The 26,667-nt window shown below is 37.6% G+C and overlaps 1 protein-coding gene across 6 annotated transcripts; it reads right to left on the bottom strand.

Moving 5' to 3' along the window:
- Window positions 1–2,827: 2,827 nt before the first annotated feature.
- LOC146576248 (ATP-dependent DNA helicase PIF1-like) lies at window positions 2,828–8,986 on the bottom strand. Of its 6 annotated transcripts, XR_014892231.1 has the most exons (5): window positions 6,382–8,986; window positions 6,082–6,189; window positions 4,741–4,857; window positions 4,521–4,624; window positions 2,828–4,418 (listed from the first exon to the last, which is right to left on the bottom strand). XR_014892231.1 is itself a non-coding variant. In XM_085271350.1 (2 exons), exon 1 carries the CDS (start codon window positions 8,938–8,940, stop codon window positions 6,100–6,102), a length of 2,841 nt encoding a protein of 946 aa, XP_085127476.1. In that variant the 5' UTR covers window positions 8,941–8,986; the 3' UTR covers window positions 4,684–4,857; window positions 6,082–6,099. The 6 variants fall into 6 exon arrangements, 3 of the variants coding, with proteins under 3 accessions (XP_085127476.1, XP_085127478.1, XP_085127477.1); XR_014892230.1 differs by having other exon boundaries at window positions 2,829–4,418; window positions 6,082–8,986; XR_014892232.1 differs by lacking the exon at window positions 6,082–6,189 and having other exon boundaries at window positions 2,829–4,418.
- Window positions 8,987–26,667: the final 17,681 nt, after the last annotated feature.

Raw genomic sequence — 26,667 nt, 5'->3', positions numbered from 1 at the left:
CTGAATGAATATTAAAAGGTCATATTCTTTGAATCACTGAATAACTCAAATGTGATCCCTCCACTTTGATCCACACAGTTTAAAAAGTTTAAATGCCTGAGCTTTGAAAGATACGGTGTTGGAAAGAGAACAATAATGGCGACAATTTGAGGGTAAAATGATGGCTGTAACACTGTGGACACAGCAGCAGTTGAAAGAGAAGTGTTTAAGATGAATCTTGGCAGAGTGGCAGGCAGAGCTCGTTAAGCAGGCAGGTGTGAGCCTGGTTGCTATAGTGACCGCACCCAATGGCTCCATACACACGTACACAGACATGCGCCTCACTTTTGCTGCTTAAAATGAACAGAAAAGTCAGGCCGAAACAAATTGTTCCCAAATGAAAAGTAAAAGTCGTATTGACAAAATTCTTTCACCGTGAGTGACAGCAATGTCTAGTCTACTGAATTCTCAGTTTTCATGCCTGTGGAGTTTATTATATGGACGTGGTGACAGTGGAAAGACACCATGCTCTTCTGATTTTCAAACGAACCTTCTGAGCCATTTTAACATTAGAGTCTATGGAAGAGTTGGAGGGAGGAGGCTGTGCATTGGTGACATTTACGAAAGAACCATAACACCTAGGACAATAGTAAACACATTGGATGAAAGAGGACAGCCATGGCTACGTTTTGAGGGTAAAATCATACCTGTAGAGCAAACGCTGCGGACACAGCAGCAGTTTTAAAAAAGATTTTAAGATTAATTTTTTTGCTCCTCTCACTCTAGCAGTTGAGCTGCCTCACTCTAGCCCCAACATTCCGTCCCATACACACCCATTATAAACTCTGAAACGGGTGAAAAAACATCATGAAACTTAAACTGGAACTGAAGAAAAAGTATAATAGATATTGAAAAGATAAATACAAGTTGAATAGTTGAATGTCTTGTCTTCGTTTTAAAGTTTGAATGGTGGCTCTATGTCAATGTATGTGGAAGTAGTAAGAGTTTAAAAATGAATAAGTTGAATGAGAATTTGAAGGGTCTCCCCATTGAAATACATGGGAAATTTTGGGAAATTTTTTTTGAATAAAGTTGAATAAAATTAAAAATATAAATGTTAAAAATATGAAAAATAGAAGCAGTCATGTCCAAAAGAAGAGGAATCTAATGGTGTTTGAATGGTTTTTCTAAGTTGAACGGTTTTGAAGGAGTAGGAGTACAAAAAACGTACGGAATACAGAATAAAATATAACTAGAAAGTGCATTTTCTGAAGAAACTGCAGTGTGAATGCTTGAATCTGAATGTATGGAGTGAAATGAATTAATTGCTGAATTTTGAGTTAAAAATTTTGAATGAGATAAAAAAAAAAAAAACAACCTGAATTTAACCTGAAAACAACAGTGCTGAACTGCTAAAAGCTGAAGGTTACACAGAAGAAGAAGTTGGAAAAAAGCTGAAAATGTTTTAATTGTAAATTAGAAAAACCTAAGAAATGAGAAAAGAACATTTAGAGTCAGAAAACATCTGAAAGAATATTAAAAGGTCATATTCTTTGAATCACTGAATGACTAAAATGTGATCCCTCCACTTGGACCCACACAGTTTAAAAAGTTTAAATGCCTGAGCTTTGAAAGATACTGTGTTGGAAAGAGAACAATAATGGCGACAATTTGAGGGTAAAATGATGGCTTTAACACTGTGGACACAGCAGCAGTTGAAAGAGAAGTGCTTAAGATGAATCTTGGTACAGTGGCAGGCAGAGCTCGTTAAGCAGGCAGGTGTGAGCCTGGTTGCTATAGTGACCGCACCCAATGGCTCCATACACACGTACACAGACATGCGCCTCACTTTTGCTCCTTAAAATGAACAGAAAAGTCAGGGCGAAACAAATCGTTCCCAAATGAAAAGTATAGGTCGTATTGACGAAATTCTTTCACCGTGAGCGACAGCAGCTTCTAGTCTACTGAATTCTCAGTTTTCATGCCTGTGGAGTTTATTATATGGACGTGGTGACAGTGGAAAGACACCATGCTCTTCTGATTTTCAAACGAACCTTCTGAGCCATTTTAACATTAGAGTCTATGGAAGAGTTGGAGGGAGGAGGCTGTGCATTGGTGACATTTATGAAAGAACCATAACACCTAGGACAATAGTAAACACATTGGATGAAAGAGGACAGCGATGGCTACGTTTTGAGGGTAAAATCATACCTGTAGAGCAAACGCTGCGGACACAGCAGCAGTTTTAAAAAAGATTTTAAGATTAATTTTTTTGCTCCTCTCACTCTAGCAGTTGAGCTGTCTCACTCTAGCCCCAACATTCCGTCCCATACACACCCATTATAAACTCTGAAACGGGTGAAAAAACATCATGAAACTTAAACTGGAACTGAAGAAAAAGTATAATAGATATTGAAAAGATAAATACAAGTTGAATAGTTGAATGTCTTGTCTTCGTTTTAAAGTTTGAATGGTGGCTCTATGTCAATGTATGTGGAAGTAGATACAGTTTAAAGAGGAGGAAGTTGAATGAGAATTTGAAGGGTCTCCCCATTGAAATACATGGGAAATTTTTGTTGAAAAAAGTTGAATAAAATTAAAAATATAAATGTTAAAAATGAGAAAAATAGAAGCAGTCATGTCCAAAAGAATAGGAATCTAATGGTGTTTGAATGGTTTTTCTAAGTTGAACGGTTTTGAAGGAGATAGAGTACAAAAAACGTACGGAATCCATAATAATAAAATATAATAAAATAGAATAAAGATTAGAAGAACAATACTGTGAATGCTTTTCAAGCATTCACACTAATAACTAGAAAGTGCATTTTCTGAAGAAACTGCAGTGTGAATGCTTGAATCTGAATGTATGCACTGAAATGAATTAATTACTGAATGTTAAGTTAAAAATTCTGAATGAGCTGGAAAATACAGAATTTTTAAAGTGAAAACAAAAGTGCAGAACTTTTGAAAGCTGATGTTCACACAGAAGAAGTTGGAAAAAAGCTAAACATGTTTAAAATGTAAATAATAAAAAAATGAGTAATGACAAAAGAAAATTTAGAGTCAGAAAATCTCTGAATGAATATTAAAAGTTCAAATTCTTCTAACTGAAATGAACTTAAAAGATGAACAAAAATTCTGGAGAAAATGCAAACTTTAATATACAGCATAATGTTTTTCAGACATATACACATGTGTATATCATGTTTAATAGTATTACATACATCAATTTGTTTTGTATGTCATAGAAAATAAAAAAAAAATCTTAAGTCATATTTTACAGCTTCTTTCTGAAAAGGACTAGTAGAATAAATAAAAATAACTAAATTAAATAACTAAATAAAAAATAATAAGCAAGATATGAAATACATGAAAATTCAACTTTTAAAACCACAATCCTGAACCTTTAAATTGTGTTGGTTTCTTAGAACATGGCTGAACAGCTGTTTCTATCGTCCTACTTAATCTGTCTACACATCTTTTTATTACTCATTCTTCTTTATGTTTTAATGTAAACAGAGTCCACACAGTGGTAAAAGAGAACTGTATAGAGATTTTTGAGTAAACTCAAATGAAAGCCTAAGGTGGTGACACAGTTTAACACGTGCAAATAATCAAATAAACACATTAGTCCTTTTTGTGAACATGGATAAATAAGTATCAATACAGCATTGTTCAGCCATGCCACTAAATGCTTTTTTACACATTGTTTTAACCTGGGCTCAGACACAAAGTCCCAAAATTAGTTAGTCCCTGACTTTGAGTTGTGGTTATGACTAATTATTATACACAAGGCTTTATCTATCTAAACTCTAAGTACACAAATATGAAAAAAAAACCTATACTTACCAGCTGATACCCCACACTACACACTAGGTGTGCCATGTGACCTGAAACTTTGGTACAAAATCATCATAATCATTCTGTTAACACTGTTTTTTAACACTGTTTGTGTTGCTGTTCAGCAGTTTAAAATGTTTTAGATTGGATTACATGGAATGAATTTGAATTTTCTTGGGGGGTTTTGTGTGTGTTTTGTTCTTAGCAGATTTTTTCTTCCATAACGTTGAATTCCAGTTACCACATTTCTGGTCATATGACATCCCGAGTGCCCACTTAAAAAAATCCCCACAGTTAATTCAACATTAAAACAAAATAAAAATATGTTAAATAAATAAAGGTTTGCTCTGTGATGAAATACTAAATAAGCATACATTGTACAGAGCACTAACAATGACAACAATCCTTTAGCCTGTTGATCAGAGAGAGGCAGTCATTATGTCCATTTAAAACCTGTAATCACAGAGCACAACGTTTCTGTGAAACTATGAAGTCCCATATGATCCTCATCATGTCCAGTGACTTCAGAGTGGATCCTCCCTGTCATCCGGCCAGTGTTTGATGTGTGGCAAGCAGCACAGAAGCAGGATAGCTGAGGACTTTAAAAGAAGAGCAGAAAACAGGAATATGTAGTTGTAAATGTAAATATCAGTGATACTTGTCTTGTCAAAGGGAATAAAATAATGAAAATGTTAACTTACACACTCATTTAGGGAGGATCTTGACACTGCACAGAGGAGGCACAGTCAGTCTGACAATGATGGTGATCTCCAGGGATGTTTTCCTGCAGCAACATTCCTGCCAACTGGCCATATGATCCAGAGTAGTTGGTTTGTAATAAACAGAAAGGTGTATATGTTAGGTAGTGTGCACTCAGAGCTGGTCCTAAGAAACAAACACATCCTGTAATAAACTGAATACCTGTAGTAGTGCTGCTGCAAATATGAAGCCCTTCTATCATGAGTGGTTTCAAAGAAGGTGTTTTGGAGGCTCAGTCACAGAAACTGTGCAGTCTGTTCAGTCCTGAGTGTCTCGGCTCTGAAGGGGATGGATCACAGAGGGAAACACCTGAGTACAGACATTACAATACACTCTAACACTCCTAAGGTCAAGTGAAAACACAATTTAAACACTTCACAAAGAATGAATACATGTTTTCATGGAAATAATGTCATTAACCCTTTTTGTTGTTAGTAAATCTCACCGACTGCTTGTGGGACAAGCTAGAAGGAAGACTTATCACAGAATCTCTCCTGTGCTCCAGATGTGAAGTCTCACGCTCTGATCGTATGGCGATGAAGATGGTGATGATGAAGTTTCTCTGATCTGTGGCATTACAGTTTCTGGCTGCTATGTGCTTCACATTGTTGGATTTTACATGTGAAGATTGGAGAAGACACAGGAGGACTGTGTCTTGCTTAAAAAAAAAAAAAAAAAAAAAAGGAAACCTAACAGGAAAGGAACCCCCCCCCCCTCAACTCCCACCGTACCCCCCCCCCCCCCCCCCCTTCCCACTCAACTCCCCAACCTCACACCATCAAATGTCTATACAAATGTAGGGTATCAGCTGGTAACAGAAAGCAAGTGTAACATATGCACTACATATGTAACACTGCTGAAACATTTCTGGCCAGAAATGTGCAGTTATCAACCCAGACCCACCCTGATGATTGCACTGGCCAGAAACATGATAAAAGCTCATAAAAATTTATGTTTCATAGAAAAATTTGTCCAAAAATATAATTGTGTACTTTTGAAAAAGTTTAAAGTTTATAACAAACCAAAATAATAATATTTTTGTAAATAGTATTTCAAAATAGAGGCACACATAAAGTGGCTTAACTGTCATTATTGCTGTAATTAGGTTTGTTTGTTTGTTTGTTTGTTTGTTTGTTTGTTTGTTTGTTTTTTTAAAAAGCAACCTTTAGTCATTATTGTTCTCTCAGAAACAATGAAGAAGCTGTTGAACATTTATGTTTTGTGTGGGCAATCCTCTGGTCCACCCTCCCTCCCTCCCAGCCACAGTGAGACTGGGGCAGCCTGGCAGGATGTTGAAGCCTGGCTGCAGAGAGGATATGCCTACACTATTCATTTTAAACTGCTATATTTGATTTTTCTGACATTTATAGGTTACTGTTAGTGAATTTTAGATTTTCTGTAATAAATAAAATTGTCATCAAACATTATACTGCAATGCAGGGCGTCAACTTTTAAATATCGCTCTACTTTCTTAAGTCATTCAAAAATATAGATATTACTTACTGTATTCAAAGATCTAGATCATGAATCATCACAGGACAATACACAGTATACTGGGTCATGGTAACTATGGTATGTCTTCATGACTCCAGAATGGAGACATCGATCTGACTGAGAAATGAAAATTAGGTCAAGCAGTGTGTTCTTCTCTGTGGTAGGGGCAGTGATGACCTGTGCGTATCCCCTAGACTCAAACAGCTCCAGGATTGGTTTGTTTGCACTGGATAAAACATTCTCATTAAAATCACCACAAACTATGATGGGATGACAGTCCATGATCTCCAATGAGTCTAATAGGCTTACCAGGTTTTTCAGGAATGGCCTCAGAGTGTAGTCTGGAGGTCTGTATACAACTGCAATCAGAGCACTGACTGGTGCTTCAACCTTTAAAGCCAGAAATTCAAGGTCAGTTACATTATGGATGTACTGTTTTTCATGCACTTGAATGTCACTTTTCACATAAACAGCAACTCCACCACCACTTCTGTTTGCCATCTGGGGAAAGTTTGTGTAGGACAGGTGTCTGTTGCGTTTGAACAAATTGTAATTTTCCAAGTGGAGACTCTCTGCGACAAAAGAGCCCCGCAGGTGTGTTTCTGTTAGGCACAAAACATCTGCTAGACACAATTCATGGTGACTTTTGATGTCATTAATGTGAGCTGGCAGTCCCTCTGTATTATGATGAACAATGGTGAAAACCTCTGACCTGCTCAGTGTTTGCCTCACGTGTAGAAGAGGCATCATGTCATCAAGGTTGGCTTGTCTCATGTTCTCAAGCGCTGCAGTGATTTCTGGGTTGGTGAATATTTTTTTCTCCTCCATATCAAGAAGATACAGTCCACTGAGAGACGTCACTCTACTGACAGCTACGTAGGCCATGCCGGGCTCAAAAATGCTCTTAAGAGAGACAACAGCTGATGTAGTTGTCATACCCTGTACCTTATGTATTGTACATGCAAAGGCCAGCTTCACTGGGAACTGTCTTCGTACCACTCCTTTCTGCTTCAGATTCTCCTCTGCTCTCTCAATGTACACCATGTCGTCTGCTGGTGTGCGGTTATTCTTTCCAGATGTCTCATTATCCATTTTAAGTCCAAGCTTGATGATGTGTTGGTCGTTTTCAGAGTGAACTACTCTAAGTAGTTTTCCAAAAGCTCCATTAACCAAACCATTTTGTATGTCAATGTTTCTGGTGAGCATGACACGAGCTCCTTCTGCAACTTTCAGTGTGTCTGGTAACTCGTTTTTACCTCCTTTCAATGGTCTGTCTTGAAGTGCCATTCTGCCAGTTCTAGGATCTTTTCTATAATCATCTGCATGGATGTCAATGATATGAGTGTGGAGCAGAGCCAGTGTTGCAGAGTTGTGTGCATCCACTTCTTTATTAGTTGCAAAAATGTGCAACGCATCAGTTGGACAAAGGGCTGGTTCAGTTATGGCCTGTGACAACAAATTTCTATCTGCTTCGCAAAGCTCATCCAACTTTCCTTTCACACGAATTCTGTTCAGCATCTCTGCAAAGACAACATCATCTTTCTGACGCATAATCTCAGTCAGAGTGATCATCTGAAAATGCTCCCGCCACAGGTCGATCTCAGACGGGTCGTGCACACAGAGAGGTTTAGACTGTCGCACTGGGGGTAGCTGATAGAAGTCTCCGACAGCAATGACTGACATGCCTCCAAAGGGTCTCCGAGTCCCTTTGATCTGTTTGAGTCTTGCATCTACATATGCAAACAGATGTCTTGACACCATAGACACTTCGTCAATGACGATTATTTCAGCATTCAAAAGTTCTGATCTGACTTCATCCAGCTGATTGCCAAGTCCCTGAATGGGAGGTTTTAAGCTTCTAGGCAGCTTGAGAAGAGAATGCAGTGTTGTTCCAGAAATGTTAAAAGCTGCAGTCCCAGTGAAAGCAGTTAACAGGACAGTGGGTTTTGATATGTCAACGTCGTCTGCATATCTGGGCACTTTGCTCAGTATCTTAGATGCTTCTGAGTAGATGCATTTGATAAGATGTGATTTTCCTGTTCCAGCACCACCATTAATATAAAAGAAAAACTGCTCTGGATTTAGAGCACAGACTCTTTTAATGCACCAGTCTCTAACTGCATAAAATATGCAGGCTTGCTTCTTGTTCAGATTCTGAAACATCTGACGTAACAATGTGGGATCAATAGCAGGGGGTTCCCTGATGGCTCTGACTTCTGTTGAAGCATCAGCCTGACGGCTGTAGTCGGGCACATCTTCCTGTTCATTTTCATTGTCTCGCTCTCTTTCTTGTTCAACAAGTGGCAACCTTACGAGATCTGATTCAGGTGCCAGATTACACCATTCGTCAGTCACACCTCTGTTCTGCTCATATTCCTCAACAGCGCTCTCGATCTCCTCACTGTTTTTCTCATATTTTTCTCTGTTTCTTTTGACAATGTGTTGCACGTACTCAAGACGGTCAGTACCTGGCAGCTGTACACAGCCAGCACCATAGAAAGCCTGATAGGTTGGCAACGATGGTGTTTTCAGTTCGTGGTCTGAACGATGAGGAAGGTACAGTTTAAGCAGTCTTCCGTAATATTGCTCTGGATGTTTTTCTTGTGAGCAGCGGTGAAATCTGATGATAGCAGGCTTATTGTTTTTGCGCCTTTGCACAAACCCCATCTCATTGAGAAGGGGCAAAACATCTTTACCTTTTTTCTGTTGGCCATAGACAATCCTGCAAGTAGCAGCAAAGTCTGCCATGCACATCTCCTCATACTCTGGTGTTTCAGGTCTGGCTTTGTATTTGTCATTCAAAGATGTCATCCAAACATTGGAAGACTCAGGTGTTGTGTTGTCCAGAACTGACAGGGGACGACTCATTTTCACAGGATTATCATCAGTTGGTATGAATATTACAGCACGTGAACATTGCTTCATGTGAAGACCACATGCACGAGCAACACACTCCTGTGCACTGATCTCTCGCTTCTTTGAATATGCCTGCATGACGGCTCTCATTTCATCGCACTCATTTACACTGTCCTTATTGGAGTTTTCAATGACAGTTTTCAGGTACTCAGATAGCCCGCCCTCTTTTTTTGATATATATTTCATTAAATAATTTGCAGCGCCGAAAGCATCTAAAACAAAGCTTATGTCGATATTACTGTTCCAGGCTTCAAGCAGATGTGGATTATAGCCATTTATCCAAGAGTCTTTTGGATCACGCTTTAGTATGATCGTACTCCTCATGTTCATTTTATTCAGGTATCTCTCATATTCTGCATGTGTCAACTTGCATCTTTCCAAGAGCTGCTCTAAACTCATGGAAGCAGTTTCAGGTTCATTCAGCAGCTGGTTCAGTGGTCTGAGCTTGTTCTTTGCCGTTTCTACTTCCAGTGCATCATCCTCACTGGGTCTTGTGATCATTGTCTCATTGCAGGGTGGTTTGGGAAAACCAAAACGGCACCCGGAGCTTAAACTCCTAAAGCACGTCTTTGTGTGGTTCTTACTGTGTTTTTGCACTTCTGTTACTTTTTTGTACAGTTCGGGTTGTTTATGTGGATCAGGCAGCTGAGCTGTGATGTATTTGTTTATAAAATCAACAACAGTTTGCTCATCATCCTCCTCAAACACAGGAGCACCTTCTACCCACAGGAGACAGTGTATGTGTGGGCTTCCTCTGTGCTGAAACTCAACTCTGTAAAAGTAGTCAATGACTTTGCCAAGTGGCTCTGCGGGAGATAAGAGTAAATCTCTGAATAATGCTTCAACTCTCTTGTCAAACATGCGCATTGTTGTGACAGGATTGCTTCTCAGGATGTCACACTTTGCTGACCAGTCGAGTCCTTCAAAATTCACTTGTTCACCTTGCTGCCTTGTTATTGCCTCAATCACTTCAGGCCAGCGCATTTCAGCAGCTGAAAATGTGCAAAAGAACGTGGGAGTTCCCAACTGTCTGATCATGGCAAAAAGATCTCTTGTTGTTTTCTCCCAATAGGCTGGGGTTCCTCTCAGAGGCTGCATGAATCTCACTGCATCTTTATTTCGCACCAGTTTCTCCACCTCATGTTTATCTTGTAACATGCCTGAGGTTATTTTTCTACCATCTCTGGTCAGAGGCTTTGCCTTCCTTAACTGTACTGTCATGCTGGATGTAGCCAAGTGTATTTCAGTCACAAACTGTGCAAAGAACAAATAGTTTGTGTCTTTGGCAAAACGATCATCAATGCAGAAAAGTCTTGATTTGAAATACCCACTGGGGGATACTTTGATCAGCCTTCTTTCATCAAGTGTGTTTTGACCTGTAGGAAACTGCACAGGGAAGGCCATGGCCTCCAGTTTAGGTGTTTTGAAAAAACTTATTGGATTGTTTCTCTCTGCAGGAGCAACAGAGTAGATTCCTTCACTGAAACATAATATCTCCTCAGCCACATCAGGGGGCTGCAAACAGGACTCGAGTGCAAAACCACCATTAGTCAGTCCATCTGCTTGCTCTGAATCATCTCTCATCTGTTCATGCGATTGTTCACCATCACAGGGTAACATGTCAATGTCCTGTTCATTTATATTTTGTGCTTCACTCAGTGCATTTTTCTCACAGCTGTCAATTTCCATTAAATCAGCCTCATCATAATCTTCCTCATTCATGTTTTCATCATCATCATCCTCATCATCTTCATCAGGAAGAGTTGGATCACACAGCTCAGCATCATCTCTGATGCTCACATCCTTATACTGTGGATGAATCTGCTTGAGTTTATGCAGTGCTTGCACAAGTTTAGACCAGCTTACAGTCTGAAACAGCTGATGACCTTTGTAAGACAAGCGTCTCTTCAGTTTCACTCTGATCACCTGAGAATTAATTCTCAATCGAGGTAGTGTTTCAACAGTTTCCTGTACCTCTGATGGGACACAGACCACATTTCCTCTAATTGCTCTTTGTCTGCCTTTGGGAAGAGGAATGATCTTGGCAAATGGTATGCACTTGGCTATGAGATGTCTCTCCAGTATGTTGAGATCAGACAGTTCAGCTGGAATATCAGCAAGATCCAACTTATTGGCAACAGCAAGTGCTGGCATGGATCCATTTTTAAGATGATCGTGGCAGGTGTGACATATCCACTCTCTCTTTCTCTCATCAGGCACTTTGCACTGCTCATTTCTGCAGTTTTCATCACAAACATGAACAAACTTTCCTGTCAAACATGTTGCAACTACATGTGGGTTTTTGACATACTTTGACCTTGTGCAGGGTCGCACTTGGTTTGGAAATGAAGCCTTGAAGCATACAGTACATGGGTATGATGGTCCAGCTTTGATTTGTGATTTGAACACAGATATGGCCTCGTTGATCACACTGTTGTCACTCTCTTGGGTTTGTCTGTTCACCCATCTGTATTTCCTTTTTATTTTCATTGCACATCTCATGTTGTGCATAATCCTGAATGCAAGATTACTTTGATACCTGTCTCGCATTAGTTGTTTCATTAGTTGTCTGTGTCTTACTCTGAATGCATTGTCACGTGCATAACGCTGAGTCACTCGAGATCTCTGTCTCTCTCTGAATTCAGGGTTTTCTTGATACCTTTTAGTTATATAGTTTTTTTGTTTTTGTCTAAATTCAGCATTGTCACAGTAGCGTCTTTTAATATATTGTTGTTGTTTCTTTCTGAATTCATCGTTCTCACAGTAGCGTCTTTTAATATATTGTTGTTGTTTCTTTCTGAATTCATCGTTCTCACAGTAGCGTCTTTTAATATATTGTTGTTGTTTCTTTCTAACTGTAGCATTCTCAGAAAAACGTTTTTTAACATATTGTTTTTGTTTCTTTCTGAATTCATCATTTTCACAGTAACGTCTTCTAATATATTGCTGTTGTTTCTGTCTGAATTCATCATTTTCACAGTAACGTCTTCTAATATATTGCTGTTGTTTCTGTCTGAATTCATCATTTTCACAGTAACGTCTTTTCATATACTGTTGTTGTTTTTGTCTAACTTCAGGATTGTTTTTATATGTCTCGCTTGTGCAAGATTTTTTCTTTTCTTTGTAATCTTTATTTGAAGCATACTTTTGTTGTTCTTTCCTTTTTTGGTTTTCTTTTCTCTGATTTCTGGGTTTCTCTGATGCCATTAATCTTCTTTTCATTTTGTTCCTTTGTTGTTTATTAACTTTTTTCAGTTTTTGTAAAACTATATCAGAAAGGTCACAGGCAGCAACATTTGTTATGGCAGCATTTGATTGACATGAAAAAGCATCACTTGATGGAAGGAAACTTAATTCACTGCATAGTTCTTCAGTTGGTATATTAGGAGGTTCATTCTGATCTTCATATGATGTGAACTGAGTCATGTGGACTTCTTTTTGTTTCACCAGTGGCGTACAAATGGACATTTGACAAAAGATATTTTCAGTCGGATCAGTGGTTGTGTTTCTCCTTGGAGTAGAGGGGTTTGCTTCATCAACAGTTGTATCAGAGTGAGTAGGTGCCACAGCAGTGGCAGCTGTTGGTCTGCAGACTGTGTCTGTGATAGTATCACTCAGGTTGACTGTGCTCATACTGTAGAACTGCACAGGCTTCAGTTCATAGTTACAAGAGGGTGATATCTCCATCATTTCATAAGAATCTTGGAGCCTCTTAATCATGTCACTGAGGAGTGTGAATTTCAGCATCACTGCTGTACCACGATTACGTGACTGTAGTAGTAGAGGAAGACCAATGGGTGTTCTGGGGTGTGGGTCAAAGAAACCATATATGCCTGATGTGGATCTGAACACTGCGATACACAATCCACTCATAATCAGTAAGGCATACTGCACATCTGACAACAGGCAGCTCAGTCCTGCTTCTAAGCTCAGAAAGGTATCTACTGCCTCCTCTGGAGGTTCTTCAAATGTCCCATACCGGGAAGGCTGTGTCATGTTGACATGATACATAGATCTGCGAGCATCAACTTTGTCTGGCAGCTCATCGGTTGCCAAATGAATATTTTTAGGAAATCTTTTCTTGGCCTCTTTGTACATCACATCACCTTTATCCAAGACCAGATTAAGGTCAGCTGTAGTCATGTTTTCATTCTCATGAAGGAAAGCAAGAAATGTGAGTGAGTTACATGTGCACTGCTTGTTTCTGGAGTCTCCATATTTAGGATGAGCCTGGCTGCGAGATGCACAGACATGTATAACAGAGGGCTGGTTTTCAAGGTTCAGTCTTTCTGCATGAGATGGTCCTGCCACATCACTGTGACAGCCTCTTTTCAAAAAATCAGCATAACCCACCTGTGGGTCACATGACACCTCATGTTGTTCATTAAATTCATGCTGCAGTCCACTCTTTACAGCATCAGCATAAGATACCTGTTGTACATGTGCAGGAACATGTTGACCTGCCTGTTTGACACTGTCAGAATTGGTCTTTGTAGACACACTGTCTTCTGCAGAGCTCTGAGGAAAATCAAACTCAGCTTGTTCACATGTTGGTACACTGTGAAACTCATGAAACTTTTTCCAGCGTTGTTTTGCAGCTTGTGACTTTTTCTGCTTCCTTGGCATTTTCACACACCTGCAAGTGTTTCTTAGTCTTTAGAAAAATTGTTCACAAGATAAGAGTGGCACACACCAGGAGATGTTGTCTTTGTTTTTATATTTGTTTTTATTTGTCTTAAACAGTTGTCTTTCGTTTGACAGTTTGTTCTTCAGTTGAGAGAATATTATGCACTCTCTTTATTGGCTTGGCACAACTTAGCAGCAAGCCAAGAGTGAAAAACAGGTAGAGAGAAAATTTAGAAGAGAGAACAGGCAGAGCAGGAGAGACACGGCTGGGAAATCACAATCAAACCGTGAATTAGTTTTCTTTGTTTGTTCAGTTTGTTCTCAGGTAGAGGCAATATATGCACTCTTTATTGCTTTAATGGCTTGGCGTTTTTCAGCAGCAAGCCAAGAGTGAAAAACAGGTAGAGAGAAAATTTAGCAGTGAGAACAGACAGAGCAGGAGAGACACGGCTTTAAATCAAACCGCAGATTTTTCTTTGTTTGTTCAGTTTGTTCATAGGTTGAGGCAAAATATGCACTCTTTATTGCTTTGTTGGCTTGGCGTTTTTCAGCAGCAAGCCAAGAGTGAAAAACAGGTAGAGAGAAAATTTAGCAGAGAGAACAGACAGAGCAGGAGAGACACGGCTTTAAATCAAACCGCAAAAGGATTGTTGGTTTGGCAAAATTTCTCACAAACCACAGAGTGAAATACAGATGGAAAGAAGGCAGAGACAATAGGTGGAGCAGGACAGAGGATAGAGGGGTTGGGGGGTTGGGATGTGAGAGAGAAGACTGGAGATCTGGTCCTTGTTCTTCTTCTGCACACTGTGAACAAAAAACAAGAAAAAAATTATTTTATTAAAATTATATCACATGGTAATTGTATGAACTAATTGTGACTACTGAAAAAGGACAAAACAAATATTCAAGCTAAACTGTTGTCGGCTGCCATGTGCAAAAAGTTGCATAATTGGGCACTTTTTAAAAGAATAAATATTTAATTAAATTCAGCAATGATATTTTTAAATACAAATATGATTGAGTGAATCATTAATTAATCACATGTAGTGTGACTACAAAAATGTACGAAAAAAATATTTTAGCCCAATTGTTAAGCTGCACTTATGTGTATTTATTATAAAATTGTGTTTAAAAGGTCTAGCACAAAGTTTGAACCCATCACTTTACATCTTATATTAGTCAGATTATTTTATTATTTTGGTCTACTTCTCTTACAGTATGTGCACACCTACCAGGCAAAGCACAGTGTCAGTCAGGTTCCTGAAAGTGTAACACGAGAAATAATACGTTAGTTGTCTGTACAGTGTTATCAGACTAACAGAAATACAAAGCCCACACGACATGATACACTGAACTTATAGTCAGCAGGGTAATTATAGAGTAATATAGCACACCAACTGATACAGCAGCCATTTTACAATTCAAACTAATTAACTGAAGTATTGCCACTTATGTAAGGCTACTGTTAGACTGTTACTAGCCTTAGCATTGCTGCTAGCGCTAGCATTCCGGCTAGCATTAGCACTTCAGTTAGTGTTAGCAATGCAGCTAGCGTTAGCATTGCAGCTAGCGTTAGCATTGCAGCTAGCGTTAGCATTGCAGCTAGCGTTAGCATTGCAGCTAGCGTTAGCAATGCTACTAGCGTTAGCACTCTTACTGTTAAAACTGAGCCACAATGGCAATAATAAAGCTCATTTCTTACTTTTGTCTCACTGACCGGCAAGAAATATCACAGGAATATTATTTTTGTCAGTTAACAAGTGCTAAGGCTAGTGTTAGCACTATAGCTAGCATTAGCATTGTTGCTAGCATTAGCATCGAAGCTAGCGTTAGCACTGCTGCTAACAGCAAAACATCATAAACGTATATAAATGATAGCGAAGGTTATTCTTTTTTCTTTCTTCTTTGAATTCTTTTTAACTCTGTTGGACTTGATATGTGAGTTTAAATGTCAAACATGTATTTTTTCCATCATAAAAATAAAACACTGCAGTACTGAGTGTACTGTACTTACCACAGCAGAGAGCGAAGCGGAATGACGACAGTTGGTCCAGTGATAGGTTAAAAACAGATGAGGCGTTCAGGTGGTGCTTGGAAATTTGACCATCAGTTTGAACAGCAATAATGAGCATATACATGTCTGTGTGTTGGTCTCTGTGTGTGACAGACATAGAGAGATAGAGGGAAAAAATACACTATACTAGTGTACAAATTGGTACTTTTTGCCCAAGTATAAGCGAATGAGTGACATACAGAAAAACAGGGCAACTGGCATTAAATGAGCAAATAAAAGGTATTAAATCTTGAACTGTTTTGTGGGTTTTATTTTAAGACTACTTTGAGTGTATTCGTGGGGAGATAAACTATACAGACTATAAACAGAAACATTAAATGAGATTAGATTAGTTAAACGTTAGTTAAAAGGTGGGGAAATTAACTACAGACCAATAGATGCTGAGAGCTTTAATTATCCAGTCAGAAAGGATGATTTTGAAGTCATCAACTGACTCCAACTGCCCAGATCTGAAAAACCTTTGTGCCAATCACAATGCTCTACTTAGTTGGCATATACTAACTAGTGACAAACTATTAATCTGTGGCAAAACCCTGTCAAATCTGTCTTATTGTACTATTGAAAAAGTTAATCTTACTACAATCTAACATTTTTAGGTTTAACCTTGGCAGAGTGAGAGAGAGCTCGTTAAGCAGGCAGGTGTGAGCCTGGTTGCTATAGTAACTGCACCCAATGGCTCCATACACACGACACAGACATGCGCCTCACTTTTGCTGCTTAAAATGAACAGAAAAGTCAGGCCGAAACAAATTCTTCCCAAATGAAAAGTACATGTCGTGTTGACAAAATTCTTTCACCGTGAGCGACAGCAATGTCTAGTCTACTGAATTCTCAGTTTTCATGCCTGTGGAGTTTATTATATGGACGTGGTGACAGTGGAAAGACACCATGCTCTTCTGATTTTCAAACGAACCTTCTGAGCCATTTTAACATTAGAGTCTATGGAAGAGTTGGAGGGAGGAGGCTGTGCATTGGTGACATTTACGAAAGAACCATAACACCTAGGACAATAGTAAACACATTGGATGAAAGAGGACAGCGATGGCTACGTTTTGAGGGTAAAATCATACCTGTAGAGCAAACACTGCGGACACAGCAGCAGTTTTAAAAAAGATTTTAAGATTAATTTTTTTGCTCCTCTCACTCTAGCAGTTGAGCTGCCTCACTCTAGCCCCAACATTCCGTCCCATACACACCCATTATAAACTCTGAAACGGGTGAAAAAACATCATGAAACTTAAACTGGAACTGAAGAAAAAGTATAATAGATATTGAAAAGATAAATACAAGTTCAATAGTTGAATGTCTTGTCTTCGTTTTAAAGTTTGAATGGTGGCTCTATGTCAATGTATGTGGAAGTAGTAAGAGTTTAAAAATGAGTAAGTTGAATGAGAATTTGAAGGGTCTCCCCATTGAAATACATGGGAAATTTTTGTTGAATAAAGTTGAATAAAATTAAAAATATAAATGTTAAAAATGAGAAAAATAGAAGCAGTGTTGTCCAAAAGAATAGGAATCTAACGGTGTTTGAATGGTTTTTCTAAGTTGAACGGTTTTGAAGGAGTAGGATTACAAAAAACGTACGGAATAGATAATAATAAAATAGAATAACTAGAAAGTGCATTTTCTGAAGAAACTGCAGTGTGAATGCTTGAATCTGAATGTATGCACTGAAATGAATTAATTACTGAATTTAAGTTAAAAATCTTGAATGAGATAAAAAAAAAAAACGAATTTAACCTGAAAACAAAAGTGCTGAACTGCTAAAAGCTGAAGGTTACACAGAAGAAGAAGTTGGAAAAAAAGCTGAAAATGTTTTAATTGTAAATTAGAAAAACCTAAGAAATGAGAAAAGAACATTTAGAGTCAGAAAACATCTGAAAGAATATTAAAAGGTCATATTCTTTGAATCACTGAATGACTAAAATGTGATCCCTCCACTTGGACCCACACAGTTTAAAAAGTTTACATCTCTGAGCTTTGAAAGACAAGATGTTGGAAAAAGAACAACGATGGCAACGTTTTGAGGGTAAAATGATGGCTGTAACACTGTGGACACAGCAGCAGTTGAAAGAGAAGTGCTTAAGATGAATCTTGGTACAGTGGCAGGCAGAGCTCGTTAAGCAGGCAGGTGTGAGCCTGGTTGCTATAGTGACTGCACCCAACGGCTCCATACACACGTACACAGACATGCGCCTCACTTTTGCTGCTTAAAATGAACAGAAAAGTCAGGCCGAAACAAATCGCTCCCAAATGAAAAGTACATGTCGTACTGACAAAATTCTTTCACCGTGAGCGACAGCCATGTCTAGTCTACCTAATTCTCAGTTTTCATGCCTGTGGAGTTTATTATATGGACGTGGTGACAGTGTAAAGACACCATGCTCTTCTGATTTTCAAACGAACCTTCTGAGCCATTTTAACATTAGAGTCTATGGAAGAGTTGGAGGGAGGAGGCTGTGCATTGGTGACATTTATGAAAGAACCATAACACCTAGGACAATAGTAAACACATTGGATGAAAGAGGACAGCCATGGCTACGTTTTGAGGGTAAAATCATACCTGTAGAGCAAACGCTGCGGACACAGCAGCAGTTTTAAAAAAGATTTTAAGATTAATTTTTTTGCTCCTCTCACTCTAGCAGTTGAGCTGCCTCACTCTAGCCCCAACATTCCGTCCCATACACACCCATTATAAACTCTGAAACGGGTGAAAAAACATCATGAAACTTAAACTGGAACTGAAGAAAAAGTATAATAGATATTGAAAAGATAAATACAAGTTGAATAGTTGAATGTCTTGTCTTCGTTTTAAAGTTTGAATGGTGGCTCTATGTCAATGTATGTGGAAGTAGTAAGAGTTTAAAAATGAATAAGTTGAATGAGAATTTGAAGGGTCTCCCCATTGAAATACATGGGAAATTTTGGGAAATTTTTGTTGAATAAAGTTGAATAAAATTAAAAATATAAATGTTAAAAATATGAAAAATAGAAGCAGTGTTGTCCAAAAGAATAGGAATCTAACGGTGTTTGAATGGTTTTTCTAAGTTGAACGGTTTTGAAGGAGTAGGATTACAAAAAACGTACGGAATAGATAAAATATAATAATAATAATAATAATAAAGATTTGAATAACAATACTGTGAATGCTTTTCAAGCATTCACACTAATAATAATAAAGATTAGAAGAACAATACTGTGAATGCTTTTCAAGCATTCACACTAACTAGAAAGTGCATTTTCTGAAGAAACTGCAGTGTGAATGCTTGAATCTGAATGTATGCACTGAAATGAATTAATTGCTGAATTTTGAGTTAAAACTTTTTTAATGAGATAAAAAAAAAAAACCAAATTTAACCTGAAAACAAAAGTGCTGAACTGCTAAAAGCTGAAGGTTACACAGAAGAAGAAGTTGGAAAAAAGCTGAAAATGTTTTAATTGTAAATTAGAAAACCCTAAGAAATGAGAAAAGAACCTTTAGAGTCAGAAAACATCTGAATGAATATTAAAAGGTCATATTCTTTGAATCACTGAATGACTAAAATGTGATCCCTCCACTTGGATCCACACAGTTTAAAAAGTTTACATCTCTGAGCTTTGAAAGACAAGATGTTGGAAAGAGAACAACGATGGCGACGTTTTGAGGGTAAAATGATGGCTTTAACACTGTGGACACAGCAGCAGTTGAAAGAGAAGTGTTTAAGATGAATCTTGGTACAGTGGCAGGCAGAGCTCGTTAAGCAGGCAGGTGTGAGCCTGGTTGCTATAGTGACCGCACCCAATGGCTCCATACACACGTACACAGACATGCGCCTCACTTTTGCTGCTTAAAATGAACAGAAAAGTCAGGCCGAAACAAATCGTTCCCAAATGAAAAGTAAAAGTCGTATTGATGAAATTCTTTCACCGTGAGCGGCAGCAATGTCTAGTCTACCTAATTCTCAGTTTTCATGTCTGTGGAGTTTATTATATGGACGTGGTGACAGTGGAAAGACACCATGCTCTTCTGATTTTCAAACGAACCTTCTGAGCCATTTTAACATTAGAGTCTATGGAAGAGTTGGAGGGAGGAGGCTGTGCATTGGTGACATTTATGAAAGAACCATAACACCTAGTACAATAGTAAACACATTGGATGAAAGAGGACAGCCATGGCTACGTTTTGAGGGTAAAATCATACCTGTAGAGCAAACGCTGCGGACACAGCAGCAGTTTTAAAAAAGATTTTAAGATTAATTTTTTTGCTCCTCTCACTCTAGCAGTTGAGCTGCCTCACTCTAGCCCCAACATTCCGTCCCATACACACCCATTATAAACTCTGAAACGGGTGAAAAAACATCATGAAACTTAAACTGGAACTGAAGAAAAAGTATAATAGATATTGAAAAGATAAATACAAGTTGAATAGTTGAATGTCTTGTCTTCGTTTTAAAGTTTGAATGGTGGCTCTATGTCAATGTATGTGGAAGTAGTAAGAGTTTAAAAATGAGTAAGTTGAATGAGGATTTGAAGGGTCTCCCCATTGAAATACATTATAAATTTTTGTTGAATAAAGTTGAATAAAATTAAAAATATAAATGTTAAAAATATGAAAAATAGAAGCAGTGTTGTCCAAAAGAATAGGAATCTAACGGTGTTTGAATGTTTTTTCTAAGTTGAACGGTTTTGAAGTTATAGGATTACAAAAAACGTACGGAATAGATAAAATATAATAATAATAATAACTAGAAAGTGCATTTTCTGAAGAAACTGCAGTGTGAATGCTTGAATCTGAATGTATGCACTGAAATGAATTAGTTACTGAATTTAAGTTAAAAATCTTGAATGAGATAAAAAAAAACCCCGAATTTAACCTAAAAACAAAAGTGCTGAACTGCTAAAAGCTGAAGGTTACACAGAAGAAGAAGTTGGAAAAAAGCTGAAAATGTTTTAATTGTAAATTAGAAAAACCTAAGAAATGAGAAAAGAACATTTAGAGTCAGAAAACATCTGAAAGAATATTAAAAGGTCATATTCTTTGAATCACTGAATGACTAAAATGTGATCCCTCCACTTGGACCCACACAGTTTAAAAAGTTTACATCTCTGAGCTTTGAAAGACAAGATGTTGGAAAAAGAACAACGATGGCGACGTTTTGAGGGTAAAATGATGGCTTTAACACTGTGGACACAGCAGCAGTTGAAAGAGAAGTGTTTAAGATGAATCTTGGCAGAGTGGCAGAGAGAGCTCGTTAAGCAGGCAGGTGTGAGCCTGGTTGCTATAGTGACCGCACCCAATGGCTCCATACACACGTACACAGACATGCACCTCACTTTTGCTGCTTAAAATGAACAGAAAAGTCAGGCCGAAACAAATCGCTCCCAAATGAAAAGTAAAAGTCGTATTGACAAAATTCTTTCACTGTGAGCGACAGCAATGTCTAGTCTACCTAATTCTCAGTTTTCATGCCTGTGGAGCTTATTATATGGACGTGGTGACAGTGGAAAGACACCATGCTCTTCTGATTTTCAAACGAACCTTCTGAGCCATTTTAACATTAGAGTCTATGGAAGAGTTGGAGGGAGGAGGCTGTGCATTGGTGACATTTATGAAAGAACCATAACACCTAGTACAATAGTAAACACATTGGATGAAAGAGGACAGCCATGGCTACGTTTTGAGGGTAAAATCATACCTGTAGAGCAAACGCTGCGGACACAGCAGCAGTTTTAAAAAATATTTTAAGATTAATTTTTTTGCTCCTCTCACTCTAGCAGTTGAGCTGTCTCACTCTAGCCCCAACATTCCGTCCCATACACACCCATTATAAACTCTGAAACGGGTGAAAAAACATCATGAAACTTAAACTGGAACTGAAGAAAAAGTTTAATAGATATTGAAAAGATAAATACAAGTTGAATAGTTGAATGTCTTGTCTTCGTTTTAAAGTTTGAATGGTGGCTCTATGTCAATGTATGTGGAAGTAGTAAGAGTTTAAAAATGAGTAAGTTGAATGAGAATTTGAAGGGTCTCCCCATTGAAATACATGGGAAATTTTTGTTGAATAAAGTTGAATAAAATTAAAAATATAAATGTTAAAAATGAGAAAAGTAGAAGCAGTCATGTCCAAAAGAATAGGAATCTAACGATGTTTGAATGGTTTTTCTAAGTTGAACGGTTTTGAAGGAGTTAGATGCCAAAAAACGTACGGAATATATAATAATAAAGATTTGAAGAACAATACTGTGAATGCTTTTCAAGCATTCACACTAATAACTAGAAAGTGCATTTTCTGAAGAAACTGCAGTGTGAATGCTTGAATCTGAATGTATGCATTGAAATGAAATAATTACTGAATTTAAGTTAAAAATTTTGAATGAGATTAAAAAAAACAAAAAAAAAAACCCGAATTTAACCTGAAAACAAAAGTGCTGAACTGCTAAAAGCTGAAGGTTACACAGAAGAAGGAGTTGGAAAAAAACTGAAAATGTTTTAAATGTAAATTAGAAAACCCTAAGAAATGAGAAAAGAACATTTAGAGTCAGAAAACATCTGAATGAATATTAAAAGGTCATATTCTTTGAATCACTGAATGACTCAAATGTGATCCCTCCACTTTGATCCACACAGTTTAAAAAGTTTAAATGCCTGAGCTTTGAAAGATACGGTGTTGGAAAGAGAACAATAATGGCGACAATTTGAGGGTAAAATGATGGCTGTAACACTGTGGACACAGCAGCAGTTGAAAGAGAAGTGCTTAAGATGGATCTTGGTACAGTGGCAGGCAGAGCTCGTTAAGCAGGCAGGTGTGAGCCTGGTTGCTATAGTGACCGCACCCAATGGCTCCATACACACGTACACAGACATGCGCCTCACTTTTGCTGCTTAAAATGAACAGAAAAGTCAGGCCGAAACAAATCGCTCCCAAATGAAAAGTAAAAGTCGTATTGACAAAATTCTTTCACCGTGAGCGACAGCAATGTCTAGTCTACCTAATTCTCAGTTTTCATGCCTGTGGAGCTTATTATATGGACGTGGTGACAGTGGAAAGACACCATGCTCTTCTGATTTTCAAACGAACCTTCTGAGCCATTTTAACATTAGAGTCTATGGAAGAGTTGGAGGGAGGAGGCTGTGCATTGGTGACATTTATGAAAGAACCATAACACCTAGTACAATAGTAAACACATTGGATGAAAGAGGACAGCCATGGCTACGTTTTGAGGGTAAAATCATACCTGTAGAGCAAACGCTGCGGACACAGCAGCAGTTTTAAAAAAGATTTTAAGATTAATTTTTTTGCTCCTCTCACTCTAGCAGTTGAGCTGCCTCACTCTAGCCCCAACATTCCGTCCCATACACACCCATTATAAACTCTGAAACGGCTGAAAAAACATCATGAAACTTAAACTGGAACTGAAGAAAAAGTATAATAGATATTGAAAAGATAAATACAAGTTGAATAGTTGAATGTCTTGTCTTCGTTTTAAAGTTTGAATGGTGGCTCTATGTCAATGTATGTGGGAGTAGTAAGAGTTTAAAAATGAGTAAGTTGAATGAGAATTTGAAGGGTCTCCCCATTGAAATACATGGGAAATTTTTGTTGAATAAAGTTGAATAAAATTAAAAATATAAATGTTAAAAATGAGAAAAATAGAAGCAGTCATGTCCAAAATAATAGGAATCTAACGATGTTTGAATGGTTTTTCTAAGTTGAACGGTTTTGAAGGAGTAGGCTTTCAAAAAACGTACGGAATAAGAAAATATAATAACTAGAAAGTGCATTTTCTGAAGAAACTGCAGTGTGAATGCTTGAATCTGAATGTATGCACTGAAATGAATTAATTGCTGAATTTTGAGTTAAAAATATTGAATGAGATAAAAAAAAAAAACAAAAAGAAAAACCGAATTTAACCTAAAAACAAAGGTGCTGAACTGCTAAAAGCTGAAGGTTACACAGAAGAAGAAGTTGGAAAAAAACTGAAAATGTTTTAAATGTAAATTAGAAAACCCTAAGAAATGAGAAAAGAAAATTTAGAGTCAGAAAACATCTGAATGAATATTAAAAGGTCATATTCTTTGAATCACTGAATGACTAAAATGTGATCCCTCCACTTGGACCCACACAGTTTAAAAAGTTTACATCTCTGAGCTTTGAAAGACACGCTGTTGGAAAGAGAAGAACGATGGATACGTTTTGAGGGTAAAATGATGGCTGTAACACTGTGGACACAGCAGCAGTTGAAAGAGAAGTGCTTAAGATGAATCTTGGTACAGTGGCAGGCAGAGCTCGTTAAGCAGGCAGGTGTGAGCCTGGTTGCTATAGTGACCGCACCCAATGGCTCCATACACACGTACACAGACATGCGCCTCACTTTTGCTGCTTAAAATGAACAGAAAAGTCAGGCCGAAACAAATTGTTCCCAAATGAAAAGTAAAAGTCGTACTGACAAAATTCTTTCACCGTGAGCGACAGCCATGTCTAGTCTACCAAATTCTCAGTTTTCATGCCTGTGGAGTTTATTATATGGACGTGGTGACAGTGTAAAGACACCATGCTCTTCTGATTTTCAAACGAACCTTCTGAGCCATTTTAACATTAGAGTCTATGGAAGAGTTGGAGGGAGGAGGCTGTGCATTGGTGACATTTATGAAAGAACCATAACACCTAGTACAATAGTAAACACATTGGATGAAAGAGGACAGCCATGGCTACGTTTTGAGGGTAAAATCATACCTGTAGAGCAAACGCTGCGGACACAGCAGCAGTTTTAAAAAAGATTTTAAGATTATTTTTTTTGCTCCTCTCACTCTAGCAGTTGAGCTGCCTCACTCTAGCCCCAACATTCCGTCCCATACACACCCATTATAAACTCTGAAACGGGTGAAAAAACATCATGAAACTTAAACTGGAACTGAAGAAAAAGTATAATAGATATTGAAAAGATAAATACAAGTTGAATAGTTGAATGTCTTGTCTTCGTTTTAAAGTTTGAATGGTGGCTCTATGTGAACGTATGTTGAAGTAGTAAGAGTTTAAAAATGAGTAAGTTGAATGAGAATTTGAAGGGTCTCCCCATTGAAATACATGGGAAATTTTTGTTGAATAAAGTTGAATAAAATTAAAAATATAAATGTTAAAAATGAGAAAAATACAAGCAATCATGTCCAAAAGAATAGGAATCTAACTGTGTTTGAATGGTTTTTCTAAGTTGAATGGTTTTGAAGGAGTAGGCTTTCAAAAAACGTACGGAATAGATAATAATAAAATAGAATAATAACTAGAAAGTGCATTTTCTGAAGAAACTGCAGTGTGAATGCTTGAATCTGAATGTATGCACTGAAATGAATTAATTGCTGAATTTTGAGTTAAAAATATTGAATGAGATAAAAAAAAAACAAAAAAAAAACGAATTTAACCTGAAAACAAAGGTGCTGAACTGCTAAAAGCTGAAGGTTACACAGAAGAAGGAGTTGGAAAAAAACTGAAAATGTTTTAAATGTAAATTAGAAAACCCTAAGAAATGAGAAAAGAACATTTAGAGTCAGAAAACATCTGAATGAATATTAAAAGGTCATATTCTTTGAATCACTGAATGACTCAAATGTGATCCCTCCACTTTGATCCACACAGTTTAAAAAGTTTAAATGCCTGAGCTTTGAAAGATACGGTGTTGGAAAGAGAACAATAATGGCGACAATTTGAGGGTAAAATGATGGCTGTAACACTGTGGACACAGCAGCAGTTGAAAGAGAAGTGCTTAAGATGGATCTTGGTACAGTGGCAGGCAGAGCTCGTTAAGCAGGCAGGTGTGAGCCTGGTTGCTATAGTGACCGCACCCAATGGCTCCATACACACGTACACAGACATGCGCCTCACTTTTGCTGCTTAAAATGAACAGAAAAGTCAGGCCGAAACAAATCGCTCCCAAATGAAAAGTAAAAGTCGTATTGACAAAATTCTTTCACCGTGAGCGACAGCAATGTCTAGTCTACCTAATTCTCAGTTTTCATGCCTGTGGAGCTTATTATATGGACGTGGTGACAGTGGAAAGACACCATGCTCTTCTGATTTTCAAACGAACCTTCTGAGCCATTTTAACATTAGAGTCTATGGAAGAGTTGGAGGGAGGAGGCTGTGCATTGGTGACATTTATGAAAGAACCATAACACCTAGTACAATAGTAAACACATTGGATGAAAGAGGACAGCCATGGCTACGTTTTGAGGGTAAAATCATACCTGTAGAGCAAACGCTGCGGACACAGCAGCAGTTTTAAAAAAGATTTTAAGATTAATTTTTTTGCTCCTCTCACTCTAGCAGTTGAGCTGCCTCACTCTAGCCCCAACATTCCGTCCCATACACACCCATTATAAACTCTGAAACGGGTGAAAAAACATCATGAAACTTAAACTGGAACTGAAGAAAAAGTATAATAGATATTGAAAAGATAAATACAAGTTGAATAGTTGAATGTCTTGTCTTCGTTTTAAAGTTTGAATGGTGGCTCTATGTCAATGTATGTGGAAGTAGTAAGAGTTTAAAAATGAGTAAGTTGAATGAGGATTTGAAGGGTCTCCCCATTGAAATACATTATAAATTTTTGTTGAATAAAGTTGAATAAAATTAAAAATATAAATGTTAAAAATATGAAAAATAGAAGCAGTGTTGTCCAAAAGAATAGGAATCTAACGGTGTTTGAATGGTTTTTCTAAGTTGAACGGTTTTGAAGGAGTAGGCTTATAAAAAACGTACGGAAAAATAAAATATAATAATAATAATAATAAAGATTAGAATAACAATACTGTGAATGCTTTTCAAGCATTCACACTAATAAAGATTCGAATAACAATACTGTGAATGCTTTTCAAGCATTCACACTAATAAAGATTCGAATAACAATACTGTGAATGCTTTTCAAGCATTCACACTAATAATAAAGATTAGAATAACAATACTGTGAATGCTTTTCAAGCATTCACACTAATAATAAAGATT

Source organism: Mchenga conophoros, linkage group LG4, assembly GCF_057382185.1.
Source record: "Mchenga conophoros isolate Kocher_MC1m ecotype Shallow Benthic linkage group LG4, M_conophoros_male_GT1.1, whole genome shotgun sequence".
Classification (NCBI taxonomy): Eukaryota; Metazoa; Chordata; class Actinopteri; order Cichliformes; family Cichlidae; genus Mchenga; species Mchenga conophoros.
The sequence above is the reverse complement of the archived record's forward strand: the minus strand, read 5'-3'. Positions and strand labels throughout refer to the sequence as shown.